General features: G+C 31.3%; 2 protein-coding genes and 1 long non-coding RNA gene across 5 annotated transcripts in view; 1 reads left to right on the top strand and 2 right to left on the bottom strand.

Moving 5' to 3' along the window:
• Positions 1 to 748: 748 nt before the first annotated feature.
• On the bottom strand, positions 749 to 3,417 carry LOC126884021 (uncharacterized). Its single transcript, XR_007697807.1, has 3 exons — positions 3,034 to 3,417; positions 2,174 to 2,331; positions 749 to 929 (listed from the first exon to the last, which is right to left on the bottom strand). It is a non-coding gene; the product is annotated as an uncharacterized LOC126884021 (long non-coding RNA).
• A 7,676-nt stretch (positions 3,418 to 11,093) lies between these two features.
• On the top strand, positions 11,094 to 18,553 carry LOC126883744 (uncharacterized). Its single transcript, XM_050649408.1, has 3 exons — positions 11,094 to 11,239; positions 11,370 to 12,290; positions 18,520 to 18,553. Exons 1-3 carry the CDS (start codon positions 11,094 to 11,096, stop codon positions 18,551 to 18,553), a joined length of 1,101 nt encoding a protein of 366 aa, XP_050505365.1.
• The window catches only part of LOC114330372 (protein C-ets-1-like), a 683,925-nt gene continuing 674,480 nt past the window's right edge, over positions 17,133 to 26,577 (bottom strand). For all 3 annotated transcript variants that reach the window (XM_050649794.1, XM_050649793.1, XM_050649792.1), the window contains one exon: positions 17,133 to 24,913. In XM_050649794.1, the coding sequence (XP_050505751.1) occupies positions 24,850 to 24,913 (64 nt within the window). In that variant the 3' untranslated portion in view covers positions 17,133 to 24,849. The remainder of the gene's footprint in view (positions 24,914 to 26,577) is intronic.

Genomic DNA, 26,577 nt, shown 5'->3' with positions numbered 1-26,577 from the left:
TTTTTGTATGGACATGACTGTCAGTTTTTTCAACGTGCCTCCAGTAGGTTGTCCTTCCACCGTTTTCGTGGTCTTTCCACTAATCGTCTTCATATTGGGGAACCATCTACCCTAATAACACAAAACATTCCATGAATGTTCCTAGAATGTACACACAGGACATTGAAAACATTCCTGGAATGTCCCCAAATGCACACGAATGTCCCTGGAAAGTCCCAGGAAAGTGCTGTGTCAGCATTTTAAATATTCTTAGAATGTTCTGTTGGAACATTCCATGAATGTCTACGAATGTTCTTTGGACATTCACAGTCTATTTTTTAGACTGAATGTCTTGTTGGAACATTCCATGAATGTTCTTTGGACATTCACAGTATATTTTTAGACTGAATGTCTTGTTAGAACATTCCATGAATGTCTACGAACGTTCTTTGAACATTCACAGAATATTTTTTAGACATTCACTGAAATATATCGTCAGTAATGTGACAATACCTCCTATATGTTTTTTCATGAGGTTTGCAGGAGACGAAAAACATTTTTTAAGGTCACTTTCTGTTTTCGTACGTATTCTGACTTTTTTGTAGTAAATAGATAGTTATTTACTGCAAAACAAGTCAAAAAATATATGAAAACAGGAGGTGGCCGAAACAAGTTTTTAGTCTATCTTACAAATCTCTTGAAAACAACAGATAGGAGGTATTGTCACATCACTGACGATATGTGGCCATACCAAATAATACATCCTTGATAAATATAAACATTTTTATTGCAAAAAATCTTTACATACATTTTTTAATGTAATTTACTGACATTCCTAAATATTATAAAAAAATGTGTCACATTTGCTTTGTAAACCTTTCTTTTGCTTTTCGTAGCCACATATTCTGTTTCCTTTCTGGTTTTTTGTAGACCACTTCTCTCAGCTGATTCTAAAAGAAAATAAAATAAAAGGTAATTTTTCTATCCTTTACAATTAACAATCAGAAGAAATATTATTTACAGGTAATAATACGCATAAATAATAATAATAAAAAAATAAATATTAAATAATATTTAAATAAATAATAAATAATATTTAATAAATAAAATAATAATAATGAACATTTTGTATTTTGACAACGACATCCGACGTGGAAGTAGAAACCTTAATAAAATTATTTTTTCAAGTAAATTGTGGCTTATTTCCTCATTAGAATAGTTAATTACAAAAAAGCCACAAAGAAATAGATTTTTCACAAACAAATAAGTATTTAGTATTCATTATATTTATTGTTTTTATTATTTACTTTAGTGTCCTACTGGTACATTATTTGACAAATAATGACATTTCGAAGTCTGTTAAGTATGATATAACGCCCTTGGGCATTAAATTTAAATAACGACTTAGATACTGTCAAGTTGACAAATATCAACCTAAGTAAAACTATGGTTACCACAATTATGTTACTACTGTTACTGGTAAATGTACTTATTTAAAAACTAATCAATTCAAAATTCATTCAAATTTTTCGCATATAAAGAATAATTTAGTCAGACATTAAACGTTGAAGGCACCACAGGTATTATAATAATAACGCTTTCGGTCAACGTATATCCCTCAGGCCCTTGTTAAAAACACCATTGACCTCAAGCGTTATTATCCTTATAATACCCTTGGTACCTTAATAACTGTAACATAAGATTATACCTTAATTCTTGTTTTCTATTTCTGATGTTTTTATTTATTTACATTGAATATTAATCTGTTTTGTTGTATAATCTACTTCGCAATAATTATGTGATATATTTGACTTAAAATTAATTCAAAAATTTTTTGCAGTTGGGCAACAATGTCAACTTAGATCTCCGATGTAGATAATGAATTACAACAGTATCTATATTGTACAGACTGTATTATTAATTAGGTTATTTATTTATTTATTTATTGAAATATACATCCACCAGGTATAAACCCATAAAGGTGTACATAAGAAAACTACATACATTGACTGAACACTTGATGACAAAATATAAAATAAAATAAAAGAATAACCAAAAATGTTTCTGTTGTTAATACACATACACAATAATAAACAAAGACCTTAATAAAGAAAAATAACATGGCATCAATTCGATAAGCTATTGCGTATTTCGCGTTTAAAGATGTTAAAACCAAGAAAAAAAATGCATATACCTGTGTGACATAAGCTATTGGAACAGCACAGTCTCTTAAACGAACAGATGAAAGTGAAGTTCTGTCAATATCTTTTTCTAAAAAGTGTTTTGAACATACTCCTCTATTAATAAATCTGATCTATACTTCATGTCTTCTTCGCAGGATCTTCTGGAAAGCTAAAAATACAAAATATATGCATTACTAAGCATTATTAACAAATTTTAGTTTTAAATATAAAATATGATTAATGGACTCACAAAATATTATAAAACATAAAACAAGTATAGTCGGTTCCCCAAACTCTGACACAACTGGCTAGTGATTTTAGTAGGTAATTTTTTTTGTTTTTGGCCAATTTTGCCAAAATTACAGTAATTATTAACTATTTAGTTATTATTTTTTTTTTTGCCAATTTTACCAAATTGGCAAAATTATTTACTAAAATCACTAGCCAGTTGTGTCTGAGACTCAGTAGTACTGAGACTGAGTTTAGCAAATCGACTATAATATTCTGTGTATTCATTAGTTGGTACTGCATATTATAGTGTGTGGTAAGGCATACATTAGCAAAAACGCAAAAAGAATTACTTTAGTTTTACAAATCCTATTGTTATTATCTCTATTTACTATTTTAGTTAGGAATAAGCGAAGTTTGTGGCTTATTCACAATTATTATTAAAATAATAAATGGATATGACCAATTATTAACTTATAAAATAAAATAATAATTCTTCTGATTTATGCCTTTTATTCACTTTGTTATATCTAGGTTACTTAAAAGATTTTTTATGAATACATAGTATTATTAGGGTATTAATAGTATTAATTTATTTTCTGAAATACAGGGCATGCCTTCGTTTACATATTTGCATACTAACCTTTTAATAGGGCTTTTCATTCACAGTCATTTGTTTGGAGCTTCTGTCATAATTGAAACGTTATTCCTGCAGATTTCTTTATCTACATTTGTTTCTGCTACTCCAACTGCGTTAAAAACAGGACACCATTTTATTCACTATGTTAATAATACTATTAAAGCTATTATAAAAGTATCCGAATTAAAAAAATATTCTTAAAAAGCACAAATAATAGAAACAACGATCCACCCACGGCAAAGCAAGGTGGCCAAGATGAAGATGCCAAGATGGCCGAAGCGAGGTCGTTGGTTGGTCGTTTTTAGTCACGTGATGCCCTCTCAAGCGCCATGCACAAAAATATATGCACGGCGAATTTGAAAATGAACGCAAAAGAAATAAATATAAATGCCGATATATCGTCGTCCTTACAACACTATTTGTTGTCATTCGGCTTATGTGGTCATTCCATTCTACTCTTCTGTTTCTTATCCAGTTACTAATGTTCTTCACCTTGCACCTCCGTAGTATATATGTACTTCTAGCCCTTAGTCCAGGGCACAGCATAGAAAACGCAACAGCAGTGACACATGTAGGCGGGAAAAGTTCGCGCACTATTACTGCGCAGATCGTCGGCCATTTTGTGCGTAGTACCACAACAATGTAGAAAATCGACAGTGTTGCCGATTTGTACATAATTATCAGATTTACTTAACTTTTATGACATTCATATTTTTTAACATAATTTTATACGTATGCCTGTGGGAATTATGTCAATAATTGGGACATAACACAAAATATTGACGATGAATGGCGATTGTATTGTTAATATTTTGCATAAATTCCAGAAATTATTCAAAAAGAATCTCTTACGGGTAATAAAGTTGGTGACATCGGCAACACTGATGAACCAACACATCACATCACCACTGAGATGTACTACGCGAAAAATATCGACCCTGTACTTTTCAACTTCAAAGGCGGCATCAGGGAGTGTCCTTGCTGGTATCGTTTATTATGCTGTGTCCAGGGCGCATCTGTTTTGAGAGGTGACTCAAATTTTTTTGCAGAAATTGCTTGAAAATAACTCAAATAATAATATTTGAGTTATCCTCCCACTCAAAATGGTCTGGAACGTTGTTTAAATAATCAAAATGTCAAAATATGAAGGAAAAATTCGATTTTTTATTGGTTTTTTGATTATAACTTTAAAGCCATTCATTTCTGAGAAAAGTTGTACTAACATAAAAGTTGCGTAATTAGATTTCCTATAATAAAGAATTGGTTAAAAATTTTTAAAAAAAATAGTCATCCTTGTTGAAAAATAGCAATAATTGCGAAAAAAATCATACAAAAACAAGTTTTCGCATTTTACGTTTTTCAACCATTTATGCTATACTTAGGACCTTCATATTTTACTTAGAAAAACTTTATGATATAGCAAAACAAAACTGTAAATTCCATTAAGATCGGTTTAATAGATTTTGCAAAATAAATTTTGCAATCCAGCTTTCGCAAAAAAATTTCATTTTTTTAAAATGTTGCAGGACTGAAAATAAAGCAGATAGCAAGTTGAGTTTTTTTTTTGCTTATGGAAGTGAACTGTACCTTTCATTTGCAATTTCCAAAATTAAAATCGATTAATTACCACGGCGTCAGGAAATTTTTTAAATAAACATTAATTTTTGGTGCTACGCGCAGGACAGCGGTGTTCGATTCACATAAGTTGATTTCCACTAAAATTTCTTCCAATCTTTATCTAATATATTATTTCTTACTCTATATTTTGTTGTATTTTAATATTTTAATTCCACAAAAATCAAACTAACTTTATTATTCTTTGTGAATTATTGTTTAAAAAATTGCATATGTTTAAAAATAATAAACTTTTATTCTCTAAGTTAAAAAATATAAACAAAGAAAGTTTTTGCTAAAAAAAGTGTTATTTCAAAGGATAGAGTATGTGTTTTTATTTTGCAATAAACAAATTTATTTATTTATATCGAAATGTAATAAAAATTAAAATGTATCAATCATTATCAAAGGTCATTTGAATGCCCAATCAGAGCAAACTATCCGCTTTCCTGCCCGTAGCACCAATAATTAATGTTTATAAAAAAAATCCTGACGCCGTGGTAGTTAATCGATTTTAATTTTATAAATTGCAAATGAAAGGCACAGTACACTTCTATGCGCAAAAAAAATCAACTTGCTATCTTCTTTATTTTTAGTCCTGTAACATTTTGAAAAAATAAAATTTTGTTTGCGAAAGCTGGATTGCAAAATTTATTTTGCAAAATCTATTGAACCGATCCTAATGAAATTTACAGTATTATTTTACTGTATTATAAAGTTTGTCCGGGTGAAATATGAAGGTTTTAAGTGTAGCATAAATGGTTGAAAAACGTAAAATGCGAATACTTGTTTTTGTATGGTTTTTTCGCAATGATTGCTATTTTGCAACAAGGGTGACTATTTTTTAAATATTTAACTAATTCTATATTGTAGGAAATTTAATTACGCAACTTTTATGTTTGTACAACTTTTCTCGGAAATGAATACTTTTCAAGTTATAATCAAAAAACGAAGAAAAAAATCGAATTTTTCATTAATTTTTTGACATTTTGATTATTTAAACAATGTTCAGGACCTTTTTGAGAAAGAGGATAACTCAAATATCATTATTTGAGTTACTTTCAAGCAATTTCTGCAAAAAAATTTGAGTCACCTCTCAACGTCCAAATGTACTAATATTTTTACAGCAGATGCGCCCTGGTCTACCTGTCCCATAGTGTCTTACCATCGATTTTTCGAAGGATTTTCATCTCCGCTGTTTCGAACAATATTTTGGTCCTCTCTGTGTTAGGTCGTGTTTCTGCCGAGTATGTCGTTATTAAGCTGATGACTGTTTTGTAATATTTTTTTAGGCCGATATTTTGATTTCTCCATATGGTGATATTCAGGCAACCTGCGGCTCTACTTGCTCTATCCACTTAATTTTCCACTTCTGTTTCCAGCTTTCCATAGCTAAATAGTGTGATGCCTAGATATTTAAACTCCGTCACATGTTCTATTATCTGACCCTCCAGCTCCAATTTACATCTTATTGGATTTGCTGTTATAAGCACGCATTTTGGCTTTTTTCAGGAAATTAACATGTTAACTTTTGTTCTATAGAGTATTTTATCTAAGTCAATACTTTTCGATTTATTTGCGAGTGAAACTATTTTTTTAACGAAAAAAAAACACATTTTCTAGCGGCTTTTAATAACTCAAAAAATAAGTACTTATTTTATCGAAAAAAATAGCTTACCAAAAATATAGTTTAAAAAATGTACAAAAATGCTTAAAAATATGTGTTTCATGAATTCTATCGACCCAGTAAAAGCAAATTTATAGCTCACGAAAATGTTTTCTTATTTCGTTGTATTGGAATAACAAAGTTCTATCTGCCTCAGGTGCCATTTTAAGTTATGACTGTTTAAAGTTTCTATGTTATGTATTTATTTTACTATTATGGCCACTTGTATGTGTTAACAATGTAAATTTAAATAAAAGTTAATATATTTTTATTAACCGTAAAAGGTTAATTCAACAGTTAATATCTATAAAGGAGTTCTGATTTGAGAAATGATTTAAACTTATTTAATAAAGGTTTATCTTCCACATATATACCAACTTGTTTAACAATTATTATATAATAAAAATTTGACAAATCTTGTCAAATTCTAAATCGAATATTTCAACGTAAAATAACCAAAAAATGAAGAACTTTTCGCAGAAAACTCATTAAAACTTTTTTTAATGTAAAATCATCGTGAAAATTTCCTTCTATTTAGCACCACATATGAAATTAATTATTACCTCTATACAATTTACTTAACTTTTGTGTTTTTATATGACCTGTAAGTTTCACAGGTTCAAAGTATTTATTTTGGACCGGCTTATTTTTTAAAGGGTTAGAATAGAATAGAAATATGCTTTATTGCCATGAAAAATTTTACAATTTTATCGACAAAGCTTATAAATAGTAAAAAAAACAAAACAGTAACAATCCAATTTACTAAAATTGCATAAATCGTCAATAAGTTAAATAAAATAAATAAATAAATCGAAGTTAAAACAGAAATAATCAATTGCAAAAATTTAAATAAATTGCAAATTCATAGTCTACCTAATAATTAATAAAAAATGTTTAAAAGTTGAAAGGGTTGAAATGTGAAAGGGTTGAACGAGTCACTAATGAGTGTATGCAAAATTTGAACAGCCATATCTTAACTAATTTGTGTCTTACAGAAAAACAAAATAAAACCAAAATATTGATAAAAGCAAATCCTACATTTTTTACTGTATGAGATTTTTCGTATCACTAATACTTTTAAGTTATTTTGAAAAAAGTAAATTTTCCCAAAATATTTTTAGTATAAAACCATTTTTTTTTTCAAAAATATGCACGTGTCAAACGTACAGATCATATTATAAGCAATACATAAAGTAAATGCTAAAGCAGTAATGATTAATTTCATTGAGATTCTAAATAGTGGGAGATTTTCACGATTTCTTTACCAAAAAAAAGAGGTAAACTTTATTTTGAGCGTAACTCGCTTAGTTTTGCTGGTGGAAAAATTTTTGTAAAAAATAAAAACAAAGCTTTTTTTAACATTTAAAAAAGCTTTAATGAGTTTGTCCCCAAACATGTGCTCCATTTTTTGGTTATTTGACGTTTAAATGTTCGATTTGGAATTTGACGAATAAGGAGATATGTCTTGACCCAGTAACATGAGTTACTGGGTCCATAGACTTCATGAATAAACCATTTTTTTTGTTTTTTATAGTTTTTTTACTTCAAATATTTTTTCGATAAAACACTTACTTTTTGAGTAATTTTAGTAAAACCAGGTAACCAGTTTGGTCTTTCGTTGAAAAATAAACATTTTCACTCACAAACATCTCGAAAAGTACTGATTTAGTTACTGCTACGGGTACTGCTAGCGTTAATTTCTAGCCCGTGGAGCCGTTCGCTTAGTACGAAACAGAGGCGTAGCTACCGCCGTATCAGCCGTATCGATTTATACGGGGTCCCCGACATTCAGGGGCCCCAGCGCGGCATGTCGAAACAAAATTCCACTCAAAGAATTGAACAAAAAATTCTACAATTATTTCACTATTACAACGCTTTGAACAGTGTATAGTGTATATTGTTTGAAATGGATACTTTATCTATACCTATATAAACTATATTTATGTACAGGTACCTATCTATTTTCTGCCTCTCGCCTTTCTATAACTACAGAGATTTTTTGTTTTCAAGCTACTTTTTATTGTCTATTCACCGTTGGTTGTATGTGAGACATCGAATAATGTATAATGCCAAATTGCAATATTTGTAATCGTTTTACCTTTGAATATTTGAAACATTGAAACACTGTGTATTGTTTGCGTATATTTTCGTGTAATCTGTTCTTTATCTATAAATTGTATTTAGGTATATCTAAGTATTTGCCGGTCGCTCGCCGTTAAAGTACCGAGCTTCTTTGTTTACGTTCATTTTCTATGTCCATTTACCCTTGTCTTGAAAAAACTGAATCTGTTTTAAAACAATGAGTCTCAACAATTCAAATATATTTTTCGAGTTTGATTTATTAGAGTTTATTAGGTTTATTATTATTATCTATATTTGGGTTTTATACGCAGAACTTATTAATTTCTAAGGTTGTATGATGCAATTTGCAATTTATTTAAATTTTGCAATATACAGGGTGTGTCATTAATAATTGGAAATAATTTAACTGTAGATTCCTGGGCTCAAAATATTAAGATTTAACCCAAAAACAAAAAAGAATGTGTGTGTGTACTTTGTACGCACGTAAGAAGTTATACTTCTATTATATGATTTAAACGAAATTATTATACTTTTTATTTACATTTTGTTTAAATATTAAACTAATTTATACTTACTACTTCTCAAACATTTTTATTAGAACAGTGCCAAAAATTAAAATAATAAAAGAATAAAACACCCACAAACACATTAAACAAGCCACAAATGATGTCTGAACATTAATTGTCGAAAAATTTTTTAACTAAATACGTATTTTCTGAAAATACAATTATATAATAAATATACTTACAATCATAAAATGTATTAAAAAAAACAAAAAAGAAAGTTTCTATTGGGACTCGAACCAGCGCTGATAAGAGCGGTTGGTATTGGAATTCATTCGCCTTCTCCGCTTAGCCACGGACACTATGTGTCATTACTTACGAAGATCGACTAACTAAACGGATTAAACTTGTGATATTTTGATATTTTGAAAATTGATCAAATTATTTTAATTTTGAATTGAAATGATTTAGAATTGAAAAAATAGAACAAAACATAGAGTAAAAAAACAATATATTAGGTGAATATTGATACACATTTTGATGGTAATCAAATTATATAAATAAAAGTATTACATACTATGTATTTTGGCAGATCAAATAGGTAGGTTTATACCCATGATACATTAACAATTATTACGTACCTGTTGCTTTTAAAAACTATTTAAAAGTCACTACAATATTATAAACTTTTTTGTTTCTGTCCTCACAACAATAAAACTAATATATTATACATTTGTTTACCTTTACCTTTACCTCCAAACCACAGCTGCCATATCGGATAATTTTTGACATGTCATTTGAACATCCAATCAGAACAAAGTTATAATGCGCATGCGCCGGGCTGATAGGTTTGAACATATAAAAAAAATCACCCTCTATCGCCGGTAAAGAAGTATAACTTCAAAAACGAAAAATGGTACGTTTATTCCAGAGATGAATCGATTTCATCAATTGCGAATTTCTAGTACTAATCATCATATGCGTCCGTTTTGGGTAGGTCAACGGATATTTTATCGCATTATTTTTTGTGTGTTTAAGTTTGAAGCATTTTTGACACTAGATTATTAAATTATGAGGTATTCTAGTACTAAAAGTTACTCTTGCTTTAGGTCGGTAAAATACACCGTTTTTTTTTGAAAATATTTTCAAATTTTGTTCAAATTCAAAAAACGAAACATTTTCAAATCGATTTTTCTAGAAGACGGTGTATCCTACCGACTTAAAGTAAGAGTAACTTTTAGTACTAGAATACCTCACGATTTAATAATCTAGTGTCAAAAATGCTTAAAAGTCAAAGACAAAAAAGTTATGCGATAAAATAACCGTTGCCCTACCCAAAGAGGACGCATATGACCGGTATTCACAATTTATGAAATCGATTTATCTCTGGAAGATGATAAATAGACGTATCAGTTTTCGTTTTTCTAAATAGATGTGTTCTAGAGGTATTTAAAAAGAAACTGATTAAAAGTCACCATCTTCAAAGAACTCCAGCTTCCTTAGGAAGCATTTTCGGAGTAGGTGATTTAGGTTAATCCCTAATATTTTGAGCCCAGGAATCTACAGTTAAAATACCTATTTCCAATGAAACACCCTGTATTGTTTTGTTTTATTTCATTATCTTTTATTTTGTAATAGTATTGACGATTATTGTAAATTCAGTAAACTGTATTTCTTATTGTTTTTTTCCTGACCTCTGTAAGCTTTGTCCATAAAATTGTAAAACTTTCAGTGACAATATAGCTATTTGTATAACAAGGGAGGAAAGTGCTACTTTTCCTCCCGAGAATGAAGTAATCATTCAAGGGAGGAAAAGGCACTTTACTCCCATGTTATACATATGGTTTTTCCACCTTCCTCAAATAACAAGTCATTTTTTCATTTTTAATTAATTTATTTATGTAACTAACCAACAAAATTTATTAGAACTAAAACTAACAAGTAGGTACAATATAATTATTGTCAACTGGCAAATATAAGTCAAATTATTAATGTAAACATTGTTAAATCAGAATAACAATTTACTGTTTTTTACCATTGTAGTATAAATTAGTATTCTTTTGTCATTGTTTATTTTATTGATTAATTGTTTTGTCATTCAAATTAATTCTACTGTCAAGTTTTATGTGAATAAAAGCCTAATTTTGTAAAAGGCATTTTTACTACAATTTTATTCACATAAATATACCAAATATACAATGGAGAAGTACTTTAGACCTGATAAACTAGAGGCTGATCCAAACTCCCAAACTGCCGCCAAAGAATTTAAACACTGGTACGAAACATTTAAGAATTTTTTGGAAAGCAATAAATCTACAGAAAAATCGCTAGAAGATAAAGACAAGTACATGCTTTTAATCAATTTTGTCTCACATTCAGTATATGATTACATAAGCGAAGCATACATCATACATTTCTGCTATCAAAATTTTGGAAGAATTGTATATTAAACCTACAAATGAGATTTACGCAAGACATATTCTAGCTACAAGAAAACAACAAATAAACGAATCCATAGATCAGTATGCTCAACAGTTAAAGCTTTTGGCTAAAAATTGTAATTTTAAAGCAGTTTCTTCAGAAGAAAATAAAAATGACTATATTCGTGATGCTTTTATTAATGGTCTCGTTCAATCTAATATACGTCAAAGATTACTAGAGTTTAGTTCTTTATCTTTGGACGAAGCATTATCTAAATCTAGATCTTTAGAAGATTCTCAAAAACAATCTGATACATATCATGCAGCATTAAATAATATAGCATCTTGTAGTCATCCAAATTCAGAACAAACTACTTTAGCTTCTGTTCAAACAAAACCTGGTCAGACTTGTTATTTTTGTGGACATCCAAGACATCCTCGATCTGTATGTCCAGCAAGGGCTGCGATTTGCCAAAACTGTCATAAAATTGGACATTGGTTTAAAATGTGCATGCAATCAAAGAAAAGTCAAACGAGATCAACTTATGCATCTACAATGGTAATCGCTTCTTCAATGGAAACACCTCAATCGCTTTCAAAATGTATAGCCAAAGTAACAGTTAACCGAATTGATGCCAATGCTTTAATAGACACTGGAAGCTCAGATACTTTTTTAGATCATGAATTCGCTATTGAAAATAAGCTTAAAATTTTTCCAATACAAGGGGTCCAAGTTTCTATGGCATCTATGTCATTCTCAGCTAATATTCAAGGCTATTGTTTAATAAACATTCAGGTTGATAAAGAAAAATATGATCAAACAAAAGTTTTAGTTTTATCCAATCTTTGTACAGATGTGATTTTGGGTCAAGATATTATGAAACAACATGAAAGCTTAGAAGTTAAATTTGGAGGACCAAGAAGACCTCTTAAGATATGCTGTCTTACTGAAGCTAAAATTAAGCCAACTTTGTTGTTTGCCAATTTAACAGAAAATTGTCACCCTATTGCTACTAAATCTCGCAGGCATTCACAGGAAGATGAAGAATTTATTAAACAAGAAATAAAACGTCTCCTTAAAGAAGAAATTATTGAAGAAAGTAAATCACCTTGGAGGGCCCAAGTGTTGGTAACTAAAAACGAAAATCATAAACGTCGGATGGTAGTTGATTACTCTCAAACAATAAATAGATTCACATTACTTGATGCTTATCCGTTGCCGAATATTGATTCACTGGTGTCTAAGATAGCAAAATATAAAATTTTTAGCTCAATTGATTTAAAATACGCATATCATCAAATACCAATTTACGAATCTGACAAACCATTTACAGCTTTCGAGGCAAGTGGAGGCCTTTACCAATTCCGTCGTATTCCTTTTGGAGTTACCAATGGAGTATCATGTTTTCAGAGAGCCATTGATTCTATCATAAAAAAAGAAAATCTACAAGGTGTTTACGCTTATTTAGATGATGTAACAGTTGGTGGTGAGGATCAAGATAGACATGATTTAAATTTACAGAATTTTTTAAATGCTGTTAAAAAATATGGGTTAACTTTAAATCAAAATAAATGTCACTACAATCAAAAAATTATAAATATTTTGGGATATACAATAGAAAACTCTACAATGAAACCTGATCCAGACAGATTGAAGCCTCTACTAAATTTACCAGTTCCGAATGATTCCAAAAGTCTTCAGAGGGCACTTGGAATGTTTTCACATTACTCAAAATGGGTTAATAATTTTTCAGCAAAAATTAGAGGTCTTATAGATTGCAAGAAATTTCCATTAGGTCCTGACTTGGTATTTGCTTTTGAGGAGTTGAGAACTGATATAGCTAATGCACTTCTATGGACAATTGATGAAAAAGAAATTCTCATTGTTGAAACTGATGCTTCTGAATTTGCTATTGCTGCCACTCTGAGTCAATCTGGAAGACCCGTTGCTTTTTTCTCACGTACCCTTACAGATTCTGAACGAAAACATTCTGCAATTGAAAAAGAAGCATATGCTTGTGTTGAAGCATTGAAAAAATGGAGACACTATCTTTTAGGAAGACAATTCAAACTAATCACAGATCAGAAATCAGTTTCGTTCATGTTTAATACAAACCATACAAGTAAAATCAAAAATGAAAAAATTTTGCGTTGGCGTTTGGAGCTTTCTTGTTTTAAATATGATATTATCTATCGTCCAGGAAAGGCTAATGATGCAGCTGATGCACTATCAAGAATATGCAATAATATAAATAATACAAGCAAGTTATATCAATTACATTCAGATTTATCGCATCCTGGGATTACTCGTATGCACCATTTTGTAAAAATTCGAAATTTACCTTATTCTTTAGATGAAATTAAACACGTAATTACCTCTTGTCCAATCTGTGCAGAAATTAAACCCAGATTTTATAAGAAAGAAGATGATACACATTTAATTAAATCAACAGCTCCGTTCGAAAGATTGAATATTGACTTTAAAGGTCCAATACCCGGTTCTTCTACAAATTCTTATATGCTTACAATCATTGATGAATTTTCAAGATTTCCATGGGCTTTTCCATGCTCAGATACATCCAGTCAGACAGTAATTGAATGTTTGAATCAAATGTTTTGTTTATATGGAATGCCGGCATATATACATTCTGACAGGGGAACTAGCTTTACTTCACAAGAATTTATTAATTATCTACACTCTAAAGGAATATCTTCAAGTAGAACAACACCATATAACTCTGGAGGAAATGGTCAAGTCGAGAGATACAATGGAATTATATGGAAAGCAGTGAATCTAGCATTGAAAACCAAAAATTTAGACATCACTAAATGGGAGACTGTTCTACCAGATGCTCTGCACTCTATAAGAAGTTTACTGTGTACAGCAACCAATTGTACACCTCATGAACGTTTGTTTACGTATCAGCGAAGATCAACTAGCGGAACTTCTATTCCATCATGGCTTAAAGATTCAGACAAAGTATTACTAAGAAAATTTGTACGAAAAAGTAAGTTTGATCCTTTAGTTGAAGAGGTTGATCTTTTAGAAGCCAATTCAGATTACGCCTTAATACAATATCCAAACGGAAAGAAAAGTACAGTTTCAACAAAGCATTTAGCTCCTAGAGGTGACCTGAAATTATTGAATCAAGATAATGATGAAGATGAAAATGAAAGTCCAAATAATACACTAGAGAATTCCACTACTGAATCAATACCAGAGGACATAGAAAATTTATCTATTCAAGAACCCAATCAAGTACCTGATGATAATCATGAACCAAGATTGGAAAATTCAGATTTTCAATCTAGCCGTAAATCAGCTAGAACTAAAAATAAACCACGATATTTGCAAGATTTTGTTCAAAAATAGGGCCGGGTGAATGTAGTATAAATTAGTATTCTTTTGTCATTGTTTATTTTATTGATTAATTGTTTTGTCATTCAAATTAATTCTACTGTCAAGTTTTATGTGAATAAAAGCCTAATTTTGTAAAAGGCATTTTTACTACAACCATTCTGCAATATACAGAGTGTTTTTAAATAAACGTTAAAATGTATAGATACTTACGTAATAGAAAATAGATATTGTACAGGGCGTCAATAAGTTATATTTCATGAATGAAATACCATGACGTCACTTTTACTTTTCCTCCCTAGGGAGGAAAAATATGTTCCTCCCTAGGGAGGAAAAGTACAACTTTGCTCCCTACAATCAGGTCCGGAAAAGTATACTTTCGGTAGAGGTAGGTGAAAAAAACATATTTCTATTCTATTCTATGTAATATAGTCCAGAAAGCCACTGCGCATCCGCTAGGAAAAATATTCCGATTCGGATTTATTGCACAATCTTACTCAAAAAGGACCCCTTTTAACAAATTTGAATGTTGCCAGAATAAAAAGTGGGTCAAAAATATTTTGAACGTTTTTTTTTTGTTTTTTCCTAAAATTATTTTTTTTGCATGGAACAAAGTTTTTTTTAGGTTTTTTGGATCATTCCAAACAGAAAAGGTCTTTCGTGACTTTTCTCTAAAGTTGATAGTTTTTGACATATAAGCGATTAAAATTGAAAAATTGCGAAATCGGCCATTTTTAACCATAAAAAAATATGTGAAAAACTGAAAATTTGAATGTTGGCAAGGTAGGTAGATATTCTTTAAACATCGATTGATGAAATCCCGAAGATTTTTTTGCAATACAATATTCAAAACTCCTTTGTTTTTTAATTGCTAATCAAACGTGCGCGACACTATTTTCCACCGTTGCATGTGTATACAGGATGGTGCAAATGAAAGGAATAAATTCATTATTTCGCAAACCGGCGACTTTAAGGAAACATCCCGAAACAGGTCGATTTTTATTTTTAAGTTATGATATTGTGGCATATATGGTATACTAGTGACGTCATCTATCTGGGCGTGATGACGTACTTGATGATTTTTTTAAATGAGAATAGGGGTCGTGTGCTAGCTCATTTGAAAGAATCTTCAATTCTCTATTCAGTAATATCAACATTTACATCAGTGGCGACGCGTGACGTTTTGCAAAGTGTTACCAAAACCAGATGCAAAAAATCTTATTTAAAAAATGAAGATGGCTAAATGTATAAATAGCTTCAATAAAATGATTTTGTATATCACTTGAAACTTTCGAAAAAACAGTGGATGTTTCTAGATGTTGGCAAATTTTTTGATCTTTTTTGGCAATCAATGTTAACAATTGCCTGTAATTGCCTCGATTGTCAGAGTCGTCGCCCTCAAAATGACCACGAAACGCTAATTCTTGTTTGGCCAAAAAACATACGGCATCTATTAATTATAAGTGTGCTAAGGATATACCTATCTATTTTTTTAACAAGCTCATTATGTTTAGCAATATTTGTTTTAAAAGCTTAGTTAAGAGAACTTTCGATTCTTGTTTTGCCACACTGAATCAAATTGGGTATACATCTTCATCTTACATGTAGGCAACGGAGAAATTTCATGTCTCCTTTTTAAAACTCTAAAACTATTTAAATCGTGAGCCTGGTCCACCTATTTTTCTGTAGAAACCAGAAGATATGGCCAACAATACAGTATATTTTGCTTGCAATAACATAACTAAGGATTTTCACTGTACCAACTAAATTTAAAATATCGAACTACTTTCTTTGATTCTTTTTTTAAATTGTTTAAAATAGGTCTTTCATTTTCAATAATCTCATTTTTTTCTTCAAAAGTATACAAGGAGGATATTATTACTTTTCAAGTAGTTGATCGATTACGCAGCGACACTCATCCATGGTTAACTGCACGCACACTTTTTATAGGTACTGTAACCAAATTTAAATCTGGTAATAGGGCTACTGATATACAAAGCGCGCTTACGCCGTCGCTTCTTCAAAATTTTCAGACACTAGCCTGTCCCGAGCGACAGCGAGGATATAACCATTGTAACCACAAATGAGTCTGGTAACAGAGTATAATAAAGTGCAACCGAGTCACATAAACTCGCCAATATTTTCGTGTGTCTACGAGTACTTGGCTATTTACTGAATTAGATACTATTAACACATAATATAATAATATATTTCTATTGGTAAAAATATTGGTAAATCGTCATAAAATATTTATTTGCAAGAATTTTAACTGTTACCAATGGTAACAGTGGTTACATGAACGCTTCGCCAGTGCCTTTCTCTTGGATTTACTTGACTAAAAAAGAGTCTGGTCTATCTTATTTTATATTACCATCAAAAGGTGACGATTTCTTGGTGCAAAGAATTTCTGGACATTATGTATACTTTTAAAGGTACATTCATTATAAAAACAAAAAGAATAAAACCAATATATTTTTATTGAAACATTTCATTTAGTACATTAATTATATGTATGATAAACACAAAGATAAATACAGAAAGACGATCCCATACAACGAGACCTGCTACTGTATTTTTAAACGCTCGTGTTCGAATTTAAAAATAACTTAAACCTTAAACATACTTGCAAAAAATATCTGGTTAGAAGTGGAAATACAATTCATGATTCTTATACAAGAATAACAATAACTTTATCTGGTCAAATTCTATATTATATCAGACAATTTTCCGAAAACGTAGCTATATATAAAACGTATTTTTCTTATTAATGCTACAGAACAGCTATACCTAGTTCAAATTCAATAGGATCGTCAGGAAAGACATTTTGTATTTAGTAAACACCTGATGCGAAGCGGCTATATAATTAGCCGTTATTTTTCTTTTTTTTTAACATGCCGTCATTGAACTACACTCGTCTCTCGTCTCGGGCCCCTCCAGAGTCTATCATTTTTAAGCGATACTTTGACAATCATATTGAATTTCGACTTTATTAGTAAGTTGGTCTAAATTTTATAGAATCGTAACAATTGTACCGTAAAAAAATCAGAATGATCCCACTAAAAACCAGATTAGTGTTGAGACCACATGTATAAAAAATAACTTTATCAATATAAACGGTGAACAAAGTTTAATGAAAATATTGCAGGCTGACAAAATGTCAAGTAACAAAACGAATCGTCGAAAAAATAAGTCAACAAGTTTAGTAATAATTAATATTTCTTTTACGCAATCAGTTTTTTAATGTATATTAATTATTTTTTGATGTACTGCACCTGTGGCTATCATATAAATAATAATAATAATTTTGTACGAGTATGCAGAAAATTAGGTAGAAAATTCAATTCCTAGAAGAAAACTTCAATTAATTTTTACAATTTTAGAAAGGGTTTCAAAGAACATCAAAATAAGAAAGCTGGAAGATTTAGGCCACATTACCAGAGGTGCGAAATATGAGATTGTAAGGCTCATAATGCAAGGTAAAATTAGGGGTAAAAGATCCATAGGAAGCCTAAGAATTTCCTGGCTGAGAAACCTAAGAGAGTAGTATGTATAGGCGCAGCTCAGTAGATCTTTTCAGCGCAGCCGCCAATAAGGTACGGATAGCTGTGATGATAGCCAACCTCCGATAAGAGAAGGAACTACAAGAAGAAGAAGACACGACTAGTGTCCTTAATCAATAATACTTTTAAGGCCAGTGTTTTGTAATAAAACATTGTTTTCTGGATCTATAAAGACTCGTCCAGAATTATTTCCCTCGTCCTGTTTCTTTCACAACTGCGGCAAACATTATAATGAAAAAGCGACGTATTGAAAATTAATGTTCTATTTCTTTTGTAAATCTAATAGATTACAGTTGTTTAACCTAGTGCCAGTATGGTGAAGAAGTTTATAAACAAATATATAATGAAATGTTCGGAAAAGAGCAGAATAATGAAAAGAAATATTAAGTCCGTAAAGATGGCGTTAAATGGTATCCGATGTACTTTCCCAAAACTGTGAAGACTATTCTCTGTTGTATCTCTCCAGTAAATTCAAGTCTGTTTGATTTGACTTTAGTTGAGAGATACACCATATGAGATTTAAGAATCAAACGAGTCTTTCCCTCTACTACCAATAGTTCCACCTAGGGAGGCTGGGTTTACTTTTTTAAATAGCCTGTTGGAAATCCCATAAAATTGATTTGGTTGTTTAAATAGTTCGGAATCATGTCCCTTTTTTCCCTTGCCGACGCCGGTGTTGTTCCTGTCGAGCATGTTATCGAAATTCACATGTGTCGCGAAGAAGAGGATCGGACCACTTGAAATCCAAAAATTCTTTCCCTAAGAGATAAGGGACGAGATGCCTTCAAAACCCGAATGTGTACAGACATGTAACATCGAATTCGTTCGTTTGTTTTTTCGGTAGTTGTGTCTCCAGCCAGACGGGGTAAGCTTAACCTAAATTTTATTGCCTTTATTATCCTTTATTGTTTTTTGAAATATTTAGCAACAAACCAATTTGAATTTGTGTATTATTATTGTATTGCGCTTATGGAGAAATTCCGCTTTCTCTCAATATTGGCCATCAGAAGGGATAAACTTTATAAGCAGGTGTTGTAATTAGTGTTTATTGCTTGTGTTTTATTTTATTACTTGTTTCGTTCAATACCTGCTAGTAAACAAACATAGCCTGTCTCTTATAGGAAACTCTTCCAGAATTGACAGGTTGGTTCTGTGTTCTCTCCCGGCATTTGAAAGGCTTCGATCTTCTATCGATTTTTTTAGAGTCCATGTTTCAGTTGTCCATGAGAGTCCATGTTTTATGTCAGTGTGACAGCCTGGAAAATGCGCGGTTCTTTGCATTAGGCGAATAAAAGCCACCGGCACCTACAATGTTGAGCCTCAAAGTTATTAGACCTTTTAAACAGGATCAGACTATAGCATCTAATCTAGAGATAGAGGACCATAACAGATTTGAAAAGGTGCAATTGGATAGGACAAAAACCTCCTCAACACCGGCAACAAAAGCCTTTACTCTTTGAAAAGGTGTTGCCGAGAAAGCGGACAGAAATACGTTTTTTAATGTGCGTACAAACAAACGAATTGTGTAGAGCCCTTAGAGGTGTATTGTGACCTTGTAGAGAACTACCGAGACAGTATTGAATTGTTTAGAGCACTTGAGAGGTGTATCTACACTGAAAACAATGAATACCTCTTGTTTCTGTAACATAAGTTGTCATGATTAATCTTTCAACATTTGAATTTTGATCGAGAATTATCGATTAACTATATTTTATTCTATTTTTTAAACATGCTAATCAAATATAAAGTAATAAAATGAATTGGACGGAGTAGATGGTAATAAATATTTTGTAGAACTTAATACCATTAAAACAGTCTGCAAATACTATGAACTAGATGTTATTTTATTACAGAAACAAGTAAAGTACTGTAATTTTTTCTAAACTGTTGACTATTTTTCAGACGAAGGCAAAATACAACTGTAAATAATTTTAAAATGATTTTTTTAAATTTCTGAACTGCCAACATGTATTTCACAAAAGACTCATTATCTTCACAATATAAACTTTGATTCAATAGACTTATCACAATAGTAATAATATTTACAAGGTGTTTTTTCTTCTCGTCTTTGATCAGTTTTAACATTTAACCGTATTTTGTTCACAAGCAGAGAAAACACCACAAAAAAGTGATACTATACATTCATTTAACCAAAAATTTAACTTTAATTATTATCTTAGAATCACACAGTTGTTGATTAATATCCTTATTTGATGATTTCATTTGTGCAGGTAGGGGAGAGTTTAAGACAAGTAACATCTTAAGAAAATTTCGTTATCGATCGCCATATCTATAACTTTGGGTATTTCTTTGAGTTTAAAATCTATCTTCGAAACATTTTTACATCTGAATTAGAGAAAAATTGTACACATATCCACGAGAAGGATAAATTTTAATAATGGGATAATGTAATAAACTTTCACACAAATATTTACATTTTAGCGTATTGGGATGGATAGTTATATTAAAAATAATAGTCCAAGAGGCAGCGCTGAAAAATCTCTGTGAATCTACTAAAGCTAGATTTTTCACAGTTGATTACTGTGATTGTGTAGAGAAACATACTGCGGTCGGTCAAGCGAAACGTAGAACAGGGGTTACTGAGAGGGTATCAAAGTTGCTTTCCTACGAAGGTAATTCAATCCATTCACTAAGGCTGAAAATCAGTACACACATTCTAAATTAAATATAAATAAAAGTTATTATAGTCGGTCAGCTGTATGACGGGACAGCCGGTCGGTCGGCCCCAGTGAATGTATAGGGTTATTCACTATATTTTGACCCCCTTGTAAACTGCTTTATTTACAGAATTAGAAAAAAATGTAAAATACATTTTTATTATTACTTTTAGTATTATTTTGTATTTTGACAACGACACCCGACATGGGCGTCGAAAAGTTAATAAATTCATTATTTTCTTATTTATAAGATGACGTCACTAGTACGATATATATGGCAAAAAGGCATAATTTGAAAATCGAATAACTTTTGTATTTTACATTTTTTTCTAATTCTGTAAATAAAGCAGTTTACAAGGGGGTCAAAATATAGTGAATAACCCTGTACATTCATTGGGTTCGACCGACCGGCTCTGTCCCGTCATACAGCTGACCGACTATAATAACTTTTATTTATATTTAATTTAGAATGTGTGTACTGATTTTCAGCCATACTAAATTGATTGCATTACCTTCGTAGGAAAGCAACTTTGATACCCTCTCAGTAACCCCTGTTCTACGTTTCGCTTGACCGACCGCAGTATGTTACTCTACACAATCACAGTAATCAAATGTGAAAAATTTAGCTTTAGTAAATTCAAAGAGATTTTTCAGCGCTGCCTCTCCGTCTGTAAGAACATTGCCAACGGTCGAAGGTGCAGAATTTTAGATAACAATATTTTTTTAATTTAAACGCCTCTTCAATTGAAACCCATCTTTGGTTAGGTTACTCTTGGAAAGTTATCACTCAACTGACGTTCTGCAATGTTAGTAAAGTTCGTAAACGTCACATTGATCAATTCCTACTATTTGTATTTAACTGCGATTTTAAGTATTGTGACTAAAAATGGCATTTGGTGTTAACAATCTGTATAATGAACAACGCAAACCTGTATAATGAAACTTTGAACAAGCTCCATCAAGCAAATCTCACATTTTGCACGACAATGTTTGGTCTCATGTTGCCAAAGAATTGAAAGAAAATCTACAATAAAAGAAATAGAGGATATTAGAGCATCCACCCTATAGTCCAGATTTATTTCAGTGATTTTCAAATCTTTAGGCCAGAGAAAAAAGCATTAAAAGGTGGTCGTTTTCAGTCGGACAAAGTACAAAATGCCATAAAATAATTCTTTGAGCAACAGCTACAAGAATTCTTTAAGCACGGTATAAATCAGTTTGTGAAACAATGGGATATATGCCTTAATTGTCGTGGTAATGAATTGTAGATATTATATGTGCCAATCATTTCTTCTGGTTTCTTGCAACTAGGATTGTGCTCACACAAAACTGTAAAACAATATGGTTAACTATTTTATTACCATAGTTTCTGTCTATCCTCCAGCTTCAATGGAATGAGTAACACCGAGTCGCAACGTTCTGTGGCGACACGCTTTAATTACTATTTTTGCTAATTTAATTTTTTTAATAAGTTTTCTCAAAACGGTCATATAAAATTCACATTTAATATACAAACCAGATGCTAAGAAATTTTACGAAACGAAATGTATCCCTAATGTTTTTGGTGCGAGTTTAACGAACTGTTCCCCATAAATTAATTACTTTATCAGACCTTATGTCAACGCGCTTTGGGAATGCTACAGAAAGGTTCTGAGCTTTTAAAACGCCAGATGTAGTAATTTATTGCATTTTTCTAGCCATATTGTAAAACCGCAAACATGATGACCGTGTTGTGGTCTCAGGCAGTATCGTCACAGCAGGCAGGCAGTTCAGACGCACCCTCGCTGCACCAAAACAATAAACAACCCTCTTACGAGATGAATAAGCACGCATTTTAACCAAAAATAAAATAAATATTACTGTTCGTTGTTTACACTTATTTTTAATTGATTCCGTAACCTACCATCGGAACAGTTCCATTTCTTGCCGTTCTGCTCATCCATAGGACCACGTCATTTTTTGACCATGCGAGTTTAAGCAGTAGATTCACTTGGATTTTATACTACTTTAGACGTAGATATACGTTAAGATTATACATGTTATCTGACAGAGAGATATTAATTACAGGAATAATTAAAAAAATTGTCTGTCTTTCAAATTAAAAATTTAAAAGACATTTTCTGCTTTTTAACTGACGAGAGACCTGTATTTTTTTTTATTTACTGGTGCTAAATATTGTTAAATTTAAAAACATCCTAATGCTAATGTGTTTTTATCTAATATAATATTGAAAAGCATTTTCGAAAATATATTTTCTCAAATTCGATTTTTGTGAATTTATTTTTCCCTCTTCAATTATTTTGGCAATAATAGGTAATAGTATAAAGATTACAAATATGGCGATGCGAATAACGCATAATAACATCGGAAAATTAACAAATTGATTTTGAGTATTTATTTGTCAACTTTCGATCACACTTATTATCTAGAACAAACTTTTAAAAAAATATTTTTCCTTTAGTGTATAATATAAAAATTCTGTATAAAATGTGAAAATAAGAATTTTTAGACTATTTGCAAAACACTTCAACATTAAATTTTGTTTTTAGAATAATAACAATTATACTTCTATAAAAATTTGAAGATCAGTTTACAGTATGCGTTTTATTTATCATATTTAGGATTCCTTCCTAAGACGTAATAATAAACTAATAAAAGATAATAATAAAAAATATTTTAATAGTTATACCTACTAACGATTCATTAGAGATAAAATTTTAGTGGTAACTATCTACATTTACATCGAGTATCTAAAGGTTGGATAGATCATGATCATTGTTTTTCACCTTCCTATCATTTTCTATTAAAATTGGCCAAAGGCTTAATAAGTAAATTTGTTACTCACTTCAAAACAAATCGTTTTAATTTGTTATTTCAGGAATTTATTGTTTTCTTTAATTTTTTATATTATTGCTCATTAAATAGTTTTAAAATAAACATTGGTTGAATTCGTATATTGTTTTCTTGAATTCGCTTGGAATAATAAAAAATGACAGATAGTTCCTTTTAAGTTTGGTTGTGTGTATAAACAGAAAAATACCACACGATATAGGAGTATCGCCAAATACTATTGACTGTAATACATCCAACTCACACAGAAATCTGGAAGCACGTTGCCACTAGCGCCACTGTCAGCTTGAGTTGAACTACGTTTTGACAACGTAAAATTTGACGTAAACATTCAAATTTAATTTTATAAATTTTTGAATAACGAGCTAATTTTGTTAAATTAAATTAAAATAAAAATAGTTCAAACACTTATACAAAAACAATAATAAAACAATTTTATAAATGTAAGGTTAGATTGCTCTGGTTATCCTACTCATACCGCTAGATGGCGCTATTTTTTGCTTCCTCAAAATTAACGGGAAATGTCAAGAGTTGTATGTATTACAGTCTATAGTATTTGCTATCACTAAATGGAAGGAGTATCACTGTAAATTAATGAATGAACTGTCAATACAGTATTGACAGTTCGTTGAAATTAATACATTACGTTCTGAACAGAACTCTGCAAAGAACTGTATTATTTCTGACTTCACAATTAATATGTTATTATTCTAAAATCTAATACATGTGAAACTGCTTTGCAAGAATGAGGAGTATCTTGAAAGTAAAACGACTGTTTAAAATGGCACGGCTAACGATATATAATTGACATTTTAGTATATTTGTTCGTAAAAATTGATATCAATTTGTTGTTATTTTGACATTTGTAGCGTCCCCTCAAAAAATTATTGAATTAAATCGCTTGTAACATTGTCTTTTTGCAATATACCTTCCTATTTAAATTTCAAATAAGAAAATATGTTTATTTGGAACATGTCTATATAGTAATTATTGTATTTAACTACAATACGGACGGCATTAAACTTTATTAATGCCTGTTTCGATTTTTTTTTGTATTTTTTTAGTAGATTTGAAGGTTATCTATCCATTCAGTCATCTTCTTTTTTTTCGGGCTTCAAGTCAACCATAGCGTGAAGCTCTTCGGGAGTGTATCTGAAAAAAATAAATAAAATTAATAAGCAATATATTTGATAAATATTCTATAAATAAACTAAATATTAAATTAAACATGTGTAACAATACAGGGTATTTAGAAACTCTCCTGCCAAACGGTAACCGCAGATAGTGGACGTGGATCCTAAAGCCACTGTGTTATCGAACACCCTGTAACATTCTAACTAATTTTGTAATGTGAAGCTCAAAGGTGGCTAAAATTTTTGTTATTAACTTTTATTGCTATCTATTACTATAGCGGAGCTATTGAGCTTTACCCCACTAATCAATCACCCTGTATATTAGCTTAATAAAAAAATGCTTTTTAAGAGAGGAAGAGTCCTTTGAAAATGGTTCCTTCAATCAATGGATCAATTTTTTACATCTCAATTATAGTACAGTAGTCTCGCTAATCCGAACTTCGGTAATCCGAAAATCCGCTTAATCCGAAACAGAATTTGACAATAGATTTAAAGACCAACCAACATTTTGTCTTAAAAAACAGTGTTTGATTGTACGTCTCAGGTGAATGCGTTCTTCTATTAAAGGGTTAATTACTTTCTTCTTATTATCATAGGCTCTTATTGCGTTCAAAACAAAAGTACTGTAATTAATAATGGTAGGCATATTTATGTTATTTTTTATTAAAAGGGTGTTTTAAGAAAATCTGTTTAATCCGAAAAATTCGGTAATCCGAAATGGGTTCGGTACCAATTATTTCGGATTACTTACTTTCCGTGTCCGGAACACCAACAACTTTAAATTCTGTATTTCCAATGGTTGGCCACATAGATGGCCCTGTCATTTGCTATAATTAAGTCTTCTTCTGTGCAGGTCTCTCTCATCTCTGTGCATGATAGTAGATGCCGGCTGGTCTGAACCGCGCCACAGTCGCAGGTATCGTCCTCCTGGTATCCCCATTTTTTTCAGGTTACTAGCACAACGTGAAACGCCGGTTCTTAGTCTGTTTAGCGCTTTCCAAGTCGGATACGGTAAATTGTGTCCAGCAGCCATTTCCTCCGAGAGAGGAAAATGTGTCGCGGTAGCTGACGCTTGCCATAGGTGTATTCGGCGCGTCTCTGGCGCTTCGGGGATGGATCTTGATGTTTTCAGGAAGCTTTACCGAGATTTTAGTCTGCTTGGCTTAGTTTGGTGGTCATATAAGGGGTGTCTTCGGCCCGTCTCCTGCTTTTTTCGTTCTACCTCTGACGTGACCTTCCTCCTGATAGGTGGTGGAGCAATTCCAGCTATGGGGTATACCTCTACGATAGGTGTCGGTTTCAGGCAACCCGATATTATACGAACCTTTTCATTTAGAGCCACGTTGACGTTCTTTGCGTGAGCAGAGTTTGCCCATACTCATGCTCCAAACTCCGCGGCCGAAAAACATAATGCTAAGGCAGAAGTGCGGAGAGTGTGTGGTTGTGCTCCCCATTTTGTATTAGTTAGCTTGCGGATGATATTATTTCTGGCACTTACTTTCTTCTTGGCATCTTGACAGTGGTATCGGTAAGACAGAGTTCTATCCATCGATAAGACAGCGGTCTTGTTGTGTTTCAGCATCTGACCACGCCATTCCACCTCCGCGGTCTTCGGGCATGCTTGTTTCTCAGGTGGAAAGCTCATACCTGGGTTTTTATGGGATTGGGTTTCAGATGGTTTTT

The sequence above is a fragment of the Diabrotica virgifera genome, chromosome 4 (genome assembly GCF_917563875.1).
Source record: "Diabrotica virgifera virgifera chromosome 4, PGI_DIABVI_V3a".
In the NCBI taxonomy this organism is placed as follows: domain Eukaryota; kingdom Metazoa; phylum Arthropoda; class Insecta; order Coleoptera; family Chrysomelidae; genus Diabrotica; species Diabrotica virgifera.
The sequence above is the reverse complement of the archived record's forward strand: the minus strand, read 5'-3'. Positions and strand labels throughout refer to the sequence as shown.

Excerpts from the sequence above, each read along its gene's own strand:
- LOC126883744 (XM_050649408.1), top strand. The coding sequence starts at position 11,094 with ATGGAGAAGTACTTTAGACCTGATAAACTAGAGGCTGATCCAAACTCC. Across the intron at positions 11,240-11,369 it reads TCGCTAGAAGATAAAGACAA|ACATATTCTAGCTACAAGAA; the intron begins GTACATGCTTTT and ends GATTTACGCAAG. Across the intron at positions 12,291-18,519 it reads AAAATTAAGCCAACTTTGTT|ATTACAGTTGTTTAACCTAG; the intron begins GTTTGCCAATTT and ends TAAATCTAATAG.